At 47.5% G+C, this 14,240-nt stretch overlaps 1 protein-coding gene across 9 annotated transcripts in view; it reads right to left on the reverse strand.

Annotated features, from left to right (window-relative positions):
• Positions 1–14,240, reverse strand: part of rdx (BTB/POZ and MATH domain-containing protein rdx) — a 261,129-nt gene that overhangs the window by 11,424 nt on the left and 235,465 nt on the right. For 7 of the 9 annotated variants that reach the window (XM_077627967.1, XM_077627966.1, XM_077627968.1 and 4 more), the window contains 7 exons: positions 13,119–13,240; positions 12,630–12,781; positions 9,706–9,833; positions 8,063–8,240; positions 7,664–7,842; positions 6,832–6,974; positions 4–169 (listed from right to left, as the gene is read on the reverse strand). In XM_077627967.1, coding sequence (XP_077484093.1) covers positions 22–169; positions 6,832–6,974; positions 7,664–7,842; positions 8,063–8,240; positions 9,706–9,833; positions 12,630–12,781; positions 13,119–13,240 — 1,050 coding nt within the window. In that variant the 3' untranslated portion in view covers positions 4–21. The remainder of the gene's footprint in view (positions 1–3; positions 170–6,831; positions 6,975–7,663; positions 7,843–8,062; positions 8,241–9,705; positions 9,834–12,629; positions 12,782–13,118; positions 13,241–14,240) is intronic. The other 2 variants (XM_077627971.1, XM_077627963.1) reach the window with 1 other exon arrangement.

Consider the following 14,240-nt stretch of genomic DNA (forward strand, 5'->3'; position numbering starts at 1 on the left):
CACCGGTGGTGTTGGTGTGCCCTAGGACTGCTTGATGCGCTTTCGGGGTGGCCCAATGGGTGGGATCTGCTGGGTGGCGAGCGCCCGGAAGGCCTCGGCAATCAGGTGCGGCTGGCGGTGGATCATGGTCTTCCAGCCCGCAGTCTCCATGACGTCCGTGGCATGCCTGCTGGCAAGAGCCACACAGGCCGCAACCACCACAGTCGGCACCCGCTCAATCGCACACACACACCAACCAACAAGCCCAATATCCCAATTTAAAATTGCACTAGGACAAGGCAATGCTGCTTGCTCCAGCCAGGTAGCCCTGAGCTAACCTGCATAAACTGCTAATGCTTTCACCCAGAAACAACATTAAGAATATTTTAATAAAAAGTGGAAAAGTATAGGAATGTGACACCATCTATGTCTGTGCACAATACTGAATTTATTCGCATATTTTGCGCCCTCCCGTAATTTGCACACCCCTAATTTCCTACCCGGATTCACACATTTTACGCTCCTTCCTTTGCCAGACCACAAGCATGCATGCAGGTACGCGCAAGGCAGGCTTGGGAAGAGCGGCACGGCCGCGTCGCCGCATGCAGCCGCGAAAGGCGCTAGTGGCGAGGCGATGCGGCGCAAGTTGGGGGTCGACATATAGGCGATAATAATACGGCATATATTCAGCGTTGTGACCTTTGTTGAGCTTTTAGGCAGTGTTTGCAAAATCTCCACGTAATTTAAGTACGCCCCTTTTTGAAGCCTTAATTTACAGAGAAAAGGTGCATAAGTTACAAGAGTAGATATGGTATATCCTTAAAAGAGCCATTCACCAGCTACACTTTGCGATAACTTTTTCTGGCAGCAAATCGGAAGCTATGTGGAGCCCAAATACTCCCTCTCTTCCAATGCAGCACAATCTAGCCCCATTGTATAGCACACTGCCAATACAGTAAAACCTCGTTAATTCAAACTCGAGGGGGACCAGAAAATTGTTCGAATTAAGCGGAGTTTGAATTAACGAGCGGGCGCTAAAAAAAGCGGCCATCACGCCCGGCAGCACGGGCCGAAGCTAAAACAGGCATATCTGAGATCTTTATCTCTTACTACGCGCTACTACACATTTGCGGCGGGCGATTGCGCGAATTAAAATCATAGAGCCCGAATGTCGAAGGAAATAAAGTTAATTTGTTTATGCGGTTGGAGCTAACATCAAAATGCATTCGCGTAAGCAGCAAGCTTAATGATTAAATATGACACTATGCTTCAAAAACATGTTTATTAACAGCAGATTGGCAAAGCATATCAAAGAGAAAATTAATCGGTGATGCGCATTTGTTTTCGTTTTCTTTGCCGTGACTCGACAAGCATCGTCTGCAACTTGCCCAACAGCTCCAACGCAGCGTCCGAATTATCATCGGCGGAGAAGTAGCGCGCAGCCAGATCGAGTGCTGACGCTGTTTCACATGCACTCGGGGGTGGCAATGGATCGTCGCCTCCGTCGGACTCGTCGTCGCTGTCAGCTGTGCTCGCCGCGCCCGAGTTGTGCGGCATCTGGTCACCGCAGGCCGCTTCAATAATCTCGGCATCGCTTAACGGCCCCGATGTCGCCACGCCGCTGTCAACGTCTACGAAGCTCTGGAAGTCAACACCCTCCGATAAAGCAGCGTAGGCAGGGTGCAGCGCGACGGAGTCATCACACTGAGCATCCAGCTCTGCCGTGCTGCAGGCTTCTGGGCCTTCAATGAAGCCGCACTTTCGGTAACAGTTCGCGACTGTGTCCGCCTTGACAGCATTCCACGATGTTGCCAGCATGTGGCAGGCTCCGAGGAGATTGACGTCGTACGATTTGCCGCTGTCCATACACACAAGAATCCGCTCTAGGAGGTGGCGCCTGTACAGTGTTTTGAGGTTTTTAATAACCCCAAGGTCCATAGGCTGCAGCACAGCCGTAGTGTTTTTCAGCAGAAATGCCAGACTGATCGCCTTCAGTCCGCTGATGTCGCAATGGGCTGAACAGTTGTCGACGAACAACAGAACATTCCTGTTCTGTGCCGCGAACTTCCTGTCGAGTGTGCGCAGCCAATCCGTGAAAATTGCTCGCGTCATCCACGACTTTCTGTTGAAAGTATAATCAACAGGGAGAGTTTTTAGCCCTTTAAAGCAGCGAGGCTTCGCTGCTTTGCCTATAACTAGCAAGCGGCACCGTTCCGTGCCAGTCGCGTTTGCGCACACCAACACCGTCACTCTTTCCTTGCTTCTCTTCCCGCCTGAACACGTGTCGCCTTTGTAACTGACAGTCTTGTTCGGCAGCAACTTAAAATAAAGCGCGGTTTCATCTGCATTGAACACATCGCTGAGCGAGTAATCGGCAAGGTAGTCCTTTAGTTGACCTGAGATCCAATTTTGACATGTTTCTTTATCGACTGCGGCTGCCTCTCCACAAATGCTTTTAAACGTAAGTCCGTGATGGGCCTTGAAACGCGACAACCAGCCTTCCGACGCGCTGAAGTCACTTATGCCCATCTGGCTGGCGAAGTCCACTGCCTTTGCGGCAATTACTGGTCCACTTAGCGGAATGTTCCTGCTGCGAACGTCCTTAATCCATGCCATTACAGCATCCTCCATCTCTGGATGAGCCGATGTTCTTAGTCGTTTCCGCGAGGGCTCCATCTCCTTTTGATACGCATTGAAGATCGAGTCCTTGTTCTTGAGGTATGTGGACAGCGTGCTTTTCTTGACTGCAAACTTCTCTGCGATCGCTGTCTTTGTTAGGAGACCACGTTCGACCTCCTGTAATATCTCCACCTTCGTCTTCAAATCCTTTGCGGAGTACTCTCCTCGGTTTGCCATGATTGCCACAGTCGAGGAGACGTCACCAGCGAGACACCAAACAAACGAGGAATATCACGCAACACAAACTTCGCTAGACACCGCGGCAACAAAGACTAGGCGCAAGAGGGGCCGGGTGCTGCGTGCAGGATGAAGGAAAGGAAAGAGTCTTCGCTTCCTGAGCTGCACAATAAAAGGGTACCGGAAGTCACGCGTTCTCGCAAGGGCTACTGGGAGAGTTTAGCCGATGGCGCAGCCAATAGAACGCTGGGCGCAGCGGCGTCGTCTGCTGCATGGGCAGGCGCGCTGGGACGGCGCCCAAGTAGAGGGAAGCGGGGGAACGGGGAGGGGAGGCCCGCTTGATTGAAACGTTTATTTCCATCAGAAAAAAAGCGCGGCTTCAAAAAAATGTGACGTAACCGCCTCTCCCGAGTACTTCTTCCTCCATGGTCGCGTGCGTCTCCAATGGTCACGACCGCCTCGGCGCAGCGGAAACCTGCAACGGCTTGCGCCGGAGCCACCGTGGCCGGAGCATAGGCGGCGCCCGCGGTAGGGTGGCTACCCGCGTGACCGCGCGTCAGCCAAAAATAGACAAGCCAATGCTTCGACGCTCCGGCAGCGAAAACCTGCTACGGCATGCACCGGAGGGTTGGTTCGGGCAACGAAATTCACGTCTCACCTCGTGCGTGCTGGCTTATTTTTTTTCTCATCATTCTGCATTTTTTTTTTAAATTTTCAGCGCATTGTATTTGCTACGAGGTGACTTCTATATGCGAGGAGCAATGCCAGCCATCGGCGCCTAGTTCAAATTAACCGACGTGGATACCGGCATATTCGAATTATCGGGAGTTTTGACCCATTGAAATACACAGGGCTTTGCCGGGACCCGGCCGTCACTTCAAATTAACCGGAAGTTCGAATTAAGCGATTTCGAATTAACGAGGTTTTACTGTATTTGTTATTCAAGGCGTATATCTAACACAGCTGCCAACTTTCAACATTAAAAGCCAAAGAAAAAAAGTTTTCTTGATTTCAATGAATTTGCTGGGCAGTTCCAAGAACAAGGAGCTTCCACAGATGGCGTCAGCTGCACCAGCGCCTGAGTGGAAGTACCGTGGAGAAAGCAACGTGCCAAATGGCCAGATGCACCGTCGTGTGGCAAACTATTTGGCAGAATGACAGTTACGGATGCTTCACCCCTGTAGCCTTCCTTTCGTTGTCAAGAAGCCTTTTGAGCATAGCCCATACACAATGCTTCTCTTTTTTCCTGCTGCAGGGTCACAAGTAGCCCTGCCTGACACACAAGCAGTACAAGGTGACTGTTGGATTCACATCAGAATATTCTCACTATACACCACCTCTTCCTCCCAGCAGCCCTATGGAATGGAGTTCACAAAAATATAACATAACAGTAACTCTTCTTTGATATGTTTCAGCTGGTTTTTAGCACCAGCTACTCACACATAAAGATGAACAAAAAGAAGTGACCCACTGAAGCTGCACATTTCTGTTCAACTTCAAAAATGCACTCCAGGAAGACTCACAACTGGTGCAGGCTTGTAGACAGTCAAACTTAAACAGGTCAGAGTATTTATTAAATGTGCCGAATTTGCTATTTAGCAATGACAAGTACTTAAGTTAAACTTTTAACTGTTAACTGTTAACTATAGCACAGAGTTTTCGATGTAATAATTCTAGAGCATACTAAGAAATTTGCAGGTGTTTTCATCAAAGTAACGTCAGTGCGGTTCCACTCCTCTGAGCTTAAAATAAACGCTGCGAGATATAAAAATTGTCTTATCACTATGCACTTCTACACTGCGATGTTCGCCTGCTCAAACATGCCTCGATGGAAAGAGCTTGGTTACACAAAGCCACACTGAATAAGCAGGCTACCGCAGTATCGCTTGCACAATGCACACGGCCACTTTGTTTAGCTAGAATCACGATGCTGCATGTACCATAGACGTGATCACGTGGACTGCAAAAAATTATCTGTGGTATGCCATTAAATGGCAACGATGTGGTGGCAAATATAGTCTTCCTTCTTTTCAGTGGGTTGAGCTACTAATTTTTTTTTTGTATGTCACAATAGAGAATAAAAATTCATTCATCCGAATTTTTAGACTTCACAGTTTGGTCCATTGATGCTCCATTAACGTCTACGTATCAACCAATGACTGCTAGTGAGGTGCTGTAAGTGGTAAGGGAATACATCTACTTAGGGCAGGTAGTGATCGCAGATCCTGATAACAAGAGTGAAATAACTAGAAGAATAATAACAGGGTGCAGCGTATTTGGAAGGTTCTCTCAGATCATGAGTGGCAAGAGAAAAGTATATGACGGCTGTATCTTACCAGTACTCACCTCTGGGGCAGAAACGTGAAGGCTAACAAAAAGGGTTCAATTTAAATTGACGACAATGCAGCGAGAAAGGAAAACAATAGGTGTAACGTTACGAGACAGGCAGACGGCAGAGTGGGTCAGGGAGCAAACGCTGGCTAATGACATCCTAGTCGAAATCAAGAAGAAATGGACTTGGGCAGGGCATGTAATGTGAAGTCGAGATAACCGGTCGGCATGGGGTAACAGACTGGGCCCCAAGAAAAGGCAAGCATAGCTGGGGGCGGAAGAAAGTTAGGTGGGCGGATGAGATTAAGAAGTTTGCGAGGACATGGTGGTTGCTGCTGGCAAACATGGGTAACTGGAGAGACATGGGAGAGGCCTTTGCCTTGCATGGGTGTAGTCAGGTTGGTGGTGATGATGATAATGATAAACAAACAAGTGGATTCGAATGTGTACAGTTGACGACCGATTTTTTGGACCCTCTAGGGGCTGCAAAAACGACCGAGAAATCAAGCAGTCCGGAAAATCAAATTTCACCGAAAAAATCACGAACTTATTGCCATTATGCTGGAGGAAGAGGTCAGTTGTGTTGCACACATTCTAAAGCTCGTAATGACTAAATTTCGCCGTGCGACATGTGCACAGACGAATGGCGGCGACCGCTTTCATGAGCTCGGCCTGGTTGTGCTCCCTCGGCATGTCGCCGATGAATGCACCGGTTGGGACAAAGTCTAAACGGGAAAACGAACACGCCGCTGCAGGAACTGCATTGCGCCCGCAGTACGATGGGCCCAGAATGAAAATACGAAGATGGCGAAACAATAAGAGCCGAGAAACGGCCGAAGCAAGCGGTCCATCGGCGTTAGCCTCCGTCATTAAGCCTAGCAACTAGAGCCAAAATCGGCATCGTATTCGGCGATATGCATTCTGCGATGGCTTGCATATAATGAGAGGCATCTTGCCTGTCATTGAAATGCCAGTTATTTACGGTTTTATGATAGAAAAGTCAGGGTTGCGGTGCGTTTTGTCACGGGTACACTGACCTCGCTTTAAAATGCACCACCATTTCCTCCTGCGCTCGCCGTCTCTGTGAAGTCGTATGCCTCCCACGCGCTTCACTGCTACCTCTTTCCATATTCGAAACGAAAGACTCGGCACAAATGAATTCTGCGAACTCTGACTGCTTTTAAAAAAGTTCGTGCGGCGGAAGACGTTCAAGAACCATACAAATTCGAAACCACGCGGGCGCAATGTGCCGACTCGCGCAGAATTTCAGTATCGCAAGAGGCTCCCTTTAAGCTTGTATGTATTTCGTTTCATTTGATCAAGTTTTCGATCGCCTCTGCAGTTTGAAGTAATGAGGTTCCACTGTGCAGATTATATGGTGGCTTGAGTATTGGCGGCGACTGGGAACGAGGTGCGGAAAATCGGGCAGAGAGTTGCGGTGCGTCCGAAATTTCAGGCGCTCTTATACATTGGCTCTATGAGCCATGTCGCGGTGCCGCGAAAAAGTCCGAATAATCAAGTATGTCCGAAAAATCAGGCGTCCGAATTTTGGGTCGTCGACTGTATGGTTCCACCAGCAAAAATTTGAACTGCGCCACAATACAGCCAACAGAACAGTCCGCCAGTTTTGCGCCAGTGATTGGGAGAGTTAGCTCAGGTGCTCACGTGTTGATAAAGTCGATGGCGTGCGCCTTCAGCTGGTCTGCACTGTGCATGTCCGCCAAAATGAGCACTTCTGCAGCAGTCTCGACAGACAGGTTGGAGCACAGGGCCTCTTCGCACATGACTTTTAACCGCTCCAGGGCATACTGCATGTGGAGAAAGTAAAGGCGGTCAATGCGCAGGTCGTGTATACACACTCAAAGAGCAACTTTGAAGGTAGAGAATAACAAAAGCAGCACAAGCCACACACTCAGCTCATAACCAAGCAGTAAAGAAAGCAAACCATAATGCAAAAGCTCAGTTTTCAAGGACCTTGGTTCCCCAGCGTGAGAGACTGATCGAACTGCATGAGCAGATCCATGTTGCACTAATAAGGGGGGTTGACAATGCAATTGTTAGAGGCAGTAGTGAAAGAAAATAATTAAGCACGGCAATCTGAAGCTCGCGCTGGGCCACCAGCTATTAAAATCATCCCGCAGCCATCTATCATGCCTCGTCCTTCTGCTAGCTGCCAAGCAACAATATTGACGTGTCAGCACCTTCCAAAACTGCACGATCAAAGCAAGACAAAACATCTCGTTTACTGCCTGTCACTATGGCAGGTTCTGAACTGCACAGCATATGCATAACATTGCATAGTTTGTGTATGAACTTAGGTGGCGCAGACCAAAACCCAGCTATGCCAGTGAACCACAACGGCAGTATTCCACAAGATAGTAACAAAAAGGTAAGCACTGCTTGCAGTATCAAACGATGGACCTAAAGCTTATTTTATTGCGTGTAGTTTAGTAGAGCAACCCCTTACGTTCTCTAACAATTTGTTCCATTGACTTGCCTTGTCTGCAGCGGCCAGCAGGTCGTCGGCCATTTTGTCAAGGTTGGGTGCTCGGCCCGTGTAGATGAACCGCAGCATTTCACGCAACACCTCGTGGTCCATGTCAGTGATCTCCACTCGATTCTGCTTTTTCTCTTCCATCTCGTGCTCAAACATGGCCGCAAATACAGGGGAGCGAGCTGTGTGTGGCAAGCAGGTCAAAGATCATGCTCGTCAAAAGTTGGGCTTTATTAGACCAGTAATGGTAAACAGAGTGCCAGCGAAAACAAAGCATGATGGGCCCAGACAGTTTGTGCCCAAAACACAATCAAACCAATTTACACCAGAAAAGCTAACCAGGGTTAATTTGCACTTTAGGGCACAATAAAACAAACCAAGAAACTAGGCAGATGTGCTCACCCGCAAGGATAGCTTTGTGGGCGTAGAACTCCCGGCCGTTGACACTCAGGATGACATCGCTGAACTTCTGGCTTTCGAACAAGTGCCCAAAGTCATCTGACAGCCGGCACTCGGGGACCTTGAACTGAATGGCGTTGTTCTGCCCCGAGATGTTCACCGAGTCCGCAACAACACTCACCTGAAACATGGGGACACAGGGAAGAAAGCACACTTTACTTATATGCTCTTCACCAAGCTCCTTCATTCAGAGCAACACAACCTCTGGCAAGGCAAATTTAGTACGCCTACCGTACATGCTCGCATAATGAACCCACTTTTTTTCCAGAAACGTTGACTCAGTTGGGGGGGAGGGTTCATTATGCGGGAAAAAAGTTTTCAACAGATTTTTTTTGGAAAGTTCCAGATTTCATATACCTCCGTCATCAACAAACACACGTGGTCAGACACGTTCGTGCTGCTGGTGTAGAGCATTGTTCACTTTGATGCAACCCAGCAATTATGTGGTAGCCGGTGCCGCCAGCCAATCGCGGCGAGGTAATGCGAACATGCTGAACACTGTCCCTGAAGGTCAGGTGCATGTTTTTTACACGAGGTTAAAGAAACGCAGAGGACGGTGACGAGGGCGAATGTTTAAGCCTTAGCTTACAGCACACAACGTCTTGGTGCTCTGCCAACTTCGCCGAGCGCAGGTTTCATGATATGCTCTTTTTCTCTGCCAAAAGCATTTTTATGCAGTTTTTTTTTTAAGCCAAAAGTTACTCACTATCAAAGCGTCAAGTTCGCACAGAGCAAGCTAGTGTTAAGAAGTGAGGAAACCGATCACTTCAAAGGGAAAGAAGGCATGCATGCAGTCGTGACAAGGTAAAATCCACATGTTTCTTGCATTGTACCATTCTTGGGCACCGTACGTGTTTTCTGGAAAATACTGTGTTCTTTGGTGCAAGAGGTGTGCAGCGTTTGCTTTCGCCAAAAGTAAACACTACTACAAAGCTAGCTTTAGAGAGCAAAAACTGAAGAAGGCGCCGAAACGGTGCTCCCATGAGACTTTGGTTGGAGTATCACAGTTTTTTTCCTCCAATTCACCTCCTGGAATTGTTCAGGTTCCTAAGCTAGCTTTACTAAAACTCTGCAAAATGAATGACATCAGCAATACGCAAAATAGCAAAGACGCTGAAAATCAGAGGTTGCCTTATGGGCTACTCTTGGAGGGGGTAGTTGGGGGTGGTGAAAAGTCCCATTTGAACGAAGTATTTTTTGGACTTTTTTGGTCGAAGAAATGAGGTTTAGCATGGTTTTCCTATGCAAAATTTCTCGCTTGGAGGGTAGACCCCCACCCCTCTTATATCTGCCCCTGCTGAAAATATTCACAAAAAGAAAGCTAATTTTTAAGATTCATCTTCTTTCTTTTATATTAATTCTGAAAGAACAGCAGTGAGCGTAATGAACAGCCATTGCTCTGTGAGGTGAGGCACTACTGGCAGCTCCATCGCGGTTGCACACCGTTTTGGAAGTTTAATTATTGCAGCTAGAGGCCATTCCATTGGATTATGAGTCAATTAAAAGGTGAAATTTGCACTGCAGACTGCCCAGCTTGGAAGGTAGTTGCTGATAAAAGAAAACAGGATAGCCAAGGGTCCACTCACTTCACAGTAGAGTGTGAGCTTGTCGTCAGGGAGGAGTCCGTTGGCCTCGTCGAGCAAGAAGTCTCTTCGAATGAACTTCTTGAAGCCCCAATCCTTGCCTTGAACAAAGCGGTACGCCCTTTGACTCTCTGCAGAGAGAAATGCAAAGCAAAACTGTATAGACACAGCCAGCTTACAAGAAAGAAAACATTAAGAGCATGCATTAAGATATATTGCCAAGCTCACAGAATGACTGGACTACTGTAACTGTGTCCAAGCAAAGAAACAGTAAACACCAGAATTTCAGAAAACAATAGCAACAGTAACTGCCACTTCTTTACGCAGACCAGACCTTTCAGACGCAATGTTTTGTTTCTATTGAGAACAAATGGTTTTCGCCTTAATATTATATTTTCAGACCTCAAGAATGGCACTTTACTAGTTTTCCAGAGCAAAACACCATTTTGTTTTCATTTCCAGAGATGTTTAAAATTTTGCAAGAAGTGTTATAGTGGTAGGATATAGTAATATAATTACACCAGGATTTCTCAGGTAAACACCTGAGGGATCTCGGAATAATTTTCTGTGTCCAAGATGCACATTTCTGTCGAAGTTGGGAAAAAAATTTTAATACTAGTAGCTGAATCTGTCTGGAAAAAATGGTGGACAATGTGCTACTCACTTCACTGTTTTACGAAATAATATTAACTGCATTCACTTTACGGCATAAAAAACCAACCTAACTGTGGCATAACCGAAAGAAAGAAACCATAGCTAGGTGCAGCACACTAAGAAAAAGGTGCAAGTTCATTGTGTACAAGGTGCCTTAAAGGGTAAGGCTGTGTAAGGGTCAATGATTCAGCATGGGATGCGTTGGAGGGGGAAGGGGGGATATACAACGCTTTGTTGTAGTAATGGCCAGATAGGAAGGGTGGCCGGTAACAGGTAGCTATACGTTGGCGCCGGATTGTTGGACAACACTGGCAGCCATTGGGGAGACTGGCGCCACTGTGTGGCTGGCATTCAACGGATCGTCAGAAGGCCTGAGCCGAAAAACTCCCCTCTCACGACATAGTCCCTTCAGGAAACCGCCAACGACAGCGAGTGACCTCCCGTTCACCGAAGAAGCCGTGACGACGCGAGCATACCCCTCCGGGCACCAGCGAGATGTGCTGATGTTATCCCAGCCAAGGCTGCCTCAGCAGAAAGCGACGCGCTCGCGGGGACAAAAGTCAGCGGCCGCCTGTACGAGTTGTGGAAGACAACAAGTGGCGCGGCAGACATGTGGGGACGGACCCCTTTCTCTCCGTTGCGCTGTCGGTCAAAAGTCGCCGGCCTGTAAGTTTTACGAAAAGTGCAAAGCGGCAGAAGCAGAGGTTGCTACAGGGCGCATCATTAGAGGGGCACAACAGTGACCCTTCTGCTTTAGAGTGATTTCCTAAGCGTGGGAACCACACAAGAAGTCATAACTGAATGTGCTACAAGGAGGTGCCGGATAGACCCGTGAAGAAAGGGACCCCTGGGCCCATCTATTTTTTTTTTTTAACATTGAGAGAGGGTTTAGTGTGCATTATCAAAGTTTTAGGACAGGACGCGTGATTCAGCGAGCCAATTGCTTTTGCAGGGATTGTTCCATGTGTCTTATGTTGTAACTAAGATGATGACTTTATTTGGATTTTGTGTTTTGGGGAACAGTTATTAACATTTGTTAAAGTTGAACGGGTCGCACGCAGCAAGGAAGCAATTGTGTTAAAGGCTTGCTGCTATTGGATGCTTCCTGAATATGAGACGGACTCCCGACGGTTTAAAACTGAGCCCGGGAGCCCAATCCGTCGTTCTGGGCTAGGCTTAGATGCTCTGCATCTTTGGCTATGCCGAGGAGGGAACATTTCCCTGTTAGCCAGCTCAATCTTATTTCTAACTCTGTTTAATATAATGCACATTTTGTAACTCTTGGGTATATCAACTTCAGTTCATTTTCTTGTTGCTTCACGTCGTTGGAAGTTGCCATTACACCACCACCCACAAGGCACCTCGGGTGCAGTGAGCCTTCAAGCCAACAAACCGTCCCAGACGGTGCACCTCTGGTGCAAAGAAAAGAACCATCATAACTTTACTGGGTGCATAAAGATGGTCCAGGGATGAACATCCACAGATTATATGCACTACAAGTACCCCGATTTTGAATTCTGCCTCAATTTGCTTTTATGTGGCATAGGCTAAGATGCGACTTGAACAGCATTAAATAACACAAAACAACAAGACTGCAATTTGGACAGTAATTCTGTATTATACACGACATGTACCAACAAGTGGTACTACTAGCATGTTGCGCTGACACTAGCTTAAAGTTAAGCATGCATCATTAAATGAGGTACAATTGTAAATCACGAGTTCTGCTGTTGCAAATAACCTTAGCAATGAAATAGCACATGCTGGGAGAAAGGAAAAGAATCCCTGTGTTTTGACCCTGGTTTAGGTTGAATAAGACAGTGGTGCTGCACTGCTCAACTTTTCCACTGGTCAGCAGGTGTGTGCAAGAGTGCAATTACTGTTTGATGTTTGATAGGGGTTTAACGTCCCCAAGCGACTCAGGCTATGAGGGACGCCGTTGTGAAGGGCTCCGGAATTTCGTCCACCTGGGGTTCTTTAACGGGCACTGACACAGCACAGTACACGGGCCTCTAGAATTTCGCCTCCATTGGAATTCGACCACTGCGGCCAAAACTGAACCCGCATCTTTCGGGTCAGCAGCCGAACGCCATAACCACTGAGCCACTGCGGCGGCACAATTGCTGCAACTTCTACTGGTGGCAGCAACACTATTTACCGCAAGGAAATTGAATTACAGAGCTACTGCTGAAACCCCCCAGGTCGAGTAGCTGCTGTTGTGTCACACAAGCAATGGCCAAGTATGAACACACAACACAGGAAGGAGTACGTACCCATGGCCTTGGTCTCTTCCCGCTTGGCGTTGAGGATGGAAAACTTGAACTTGGCACGGACCTCACTCTTGTTGCAGGACACCAGTAGCAAGTACAGGGACAAGTAGTCCTTGCTCTCCTCATCCAGGCCCTTGGGGTTCACCCTTAGGCACCTGTGACCAAAGGGACCACAACATGGCCCAGTTGCTTGTTTCTGCCCCGACTACAATCGGTAATTGTAGCATAACAACAGACAAAGCACCTTTTAAGTATTGAATATAGTTAGCAACAATAGTCCTAGGTGAACAAGCAGCATCTGAACAAGATGTCCTAGCTGCTGTACAACAAAGCAGGCCATCATGCAAGCTCAGGTCACGCGAAGACCTTGGCACATTGTGACAACACGAGAGACCAGTGACTAGAAAGCAACACCCACAGTTCCTGGCACTTCGCGCTATGCATCGCCGTCAAGTTTGTATCATGTCACAACACACGGAGTCTGCAGCTTACCACTTGAGCTTATCGTTGGCCCCCGCAGAAAATGTCGAGCTTTTGAGCACTTCCCCCATCTCTTCCCGGCAGAAGCTGAAGTTGTTGATGGTCCACATGTAGGAAAACTTGATCACTTTCACCTGAACGAAAAAAAGCAAACAAGGCAATAAAGGCAGTTTTAAGATACAGCCCAATACATTACTTCTGAGTCATGCTGGATTTCACCCTCAAAGAAGAAGAGAGCAGGCACCCTTCAAGCACTTACCACAAACACAATAGCACTCCACAGGCACAGAATGTCCATGGAAGCTTAAGTTTGCTTTTCCTTAAGCAGTTATAAGAACATCAACAACACATCCCTGTTTCATGACATGCCACCATGTGGGCTAGAAACGGCAAGCTCATGACCCCAATGCCACCTCAACCTCCCTTCACATCACCAGTTCACAGAATTCCACACTGACTACCATGCTGGATGTGCGATGTGGAATCTGGACAATATGAAATCGTACTCTAACTTTGATCGCAAGATGCATTCAAAGTGATTACCAATTGGCTCAAGCAATGGAAGCAGGTGCGGCACCAAGTTTCCCAGAAAAATGAAGCAGTGCCCTCATGCTATCTACGGTGAGAGCGTCTATGTCTAAATATTGCCTCAGTTGCACAAGCCACTTCTTCAAACTTAACATACCACACACCAAAAAATGAAATTATACATGTCTGAACAAAATAATCGCTGCAGCAATAAAATAGATCTCCAAATATATTTTTGTGCAGCATCAAAAAGAGTGAAGTTTTTGGCTGCTGTTCTTAACTAAAGGTGCTTTGGATCAGTTGCTACGTCCAAGCTAATCTGATGCCACAAGAAGCTGAAAACTGGTCCACCTATGAGAGCGTCAACATCGAAGCCTTATCTACGGGGCCCAAATCAAGCATGTCTTGGCAGCAATGTGGGCCTCAGTATCTTGACAGCTGGTCCAATGGTTATCTGCCAACTGCTGCATCTGTCAGTTTGACCCATGCTAAGAAATGACCCAGAGTGCTGTTATCCCTAGCCAAGGCCAGCACTTTACAGACAATTAAAGAATGCTGGTGCTTTGGCCAATCATTGACGATGGAGTTCCACACTCTAACTTGGAT

The sequence above is a fragment of the Amblyomma americanum genome, chromosome 6, assembly GCF_052857255.1.
Source record: "Amblyomma americanum isolate KBUSLIRL-KWMA chromosome 6, ASM5285725v1, whole genome shotgun sequence".
Classification (NCBI taxonomy): domain Eukaryota; kingdom Metazoa; phylum Arthropoda; class Arachnida; order Ixodida; family Ixodidae; genus Amblyomma; species Amblyomma americanum.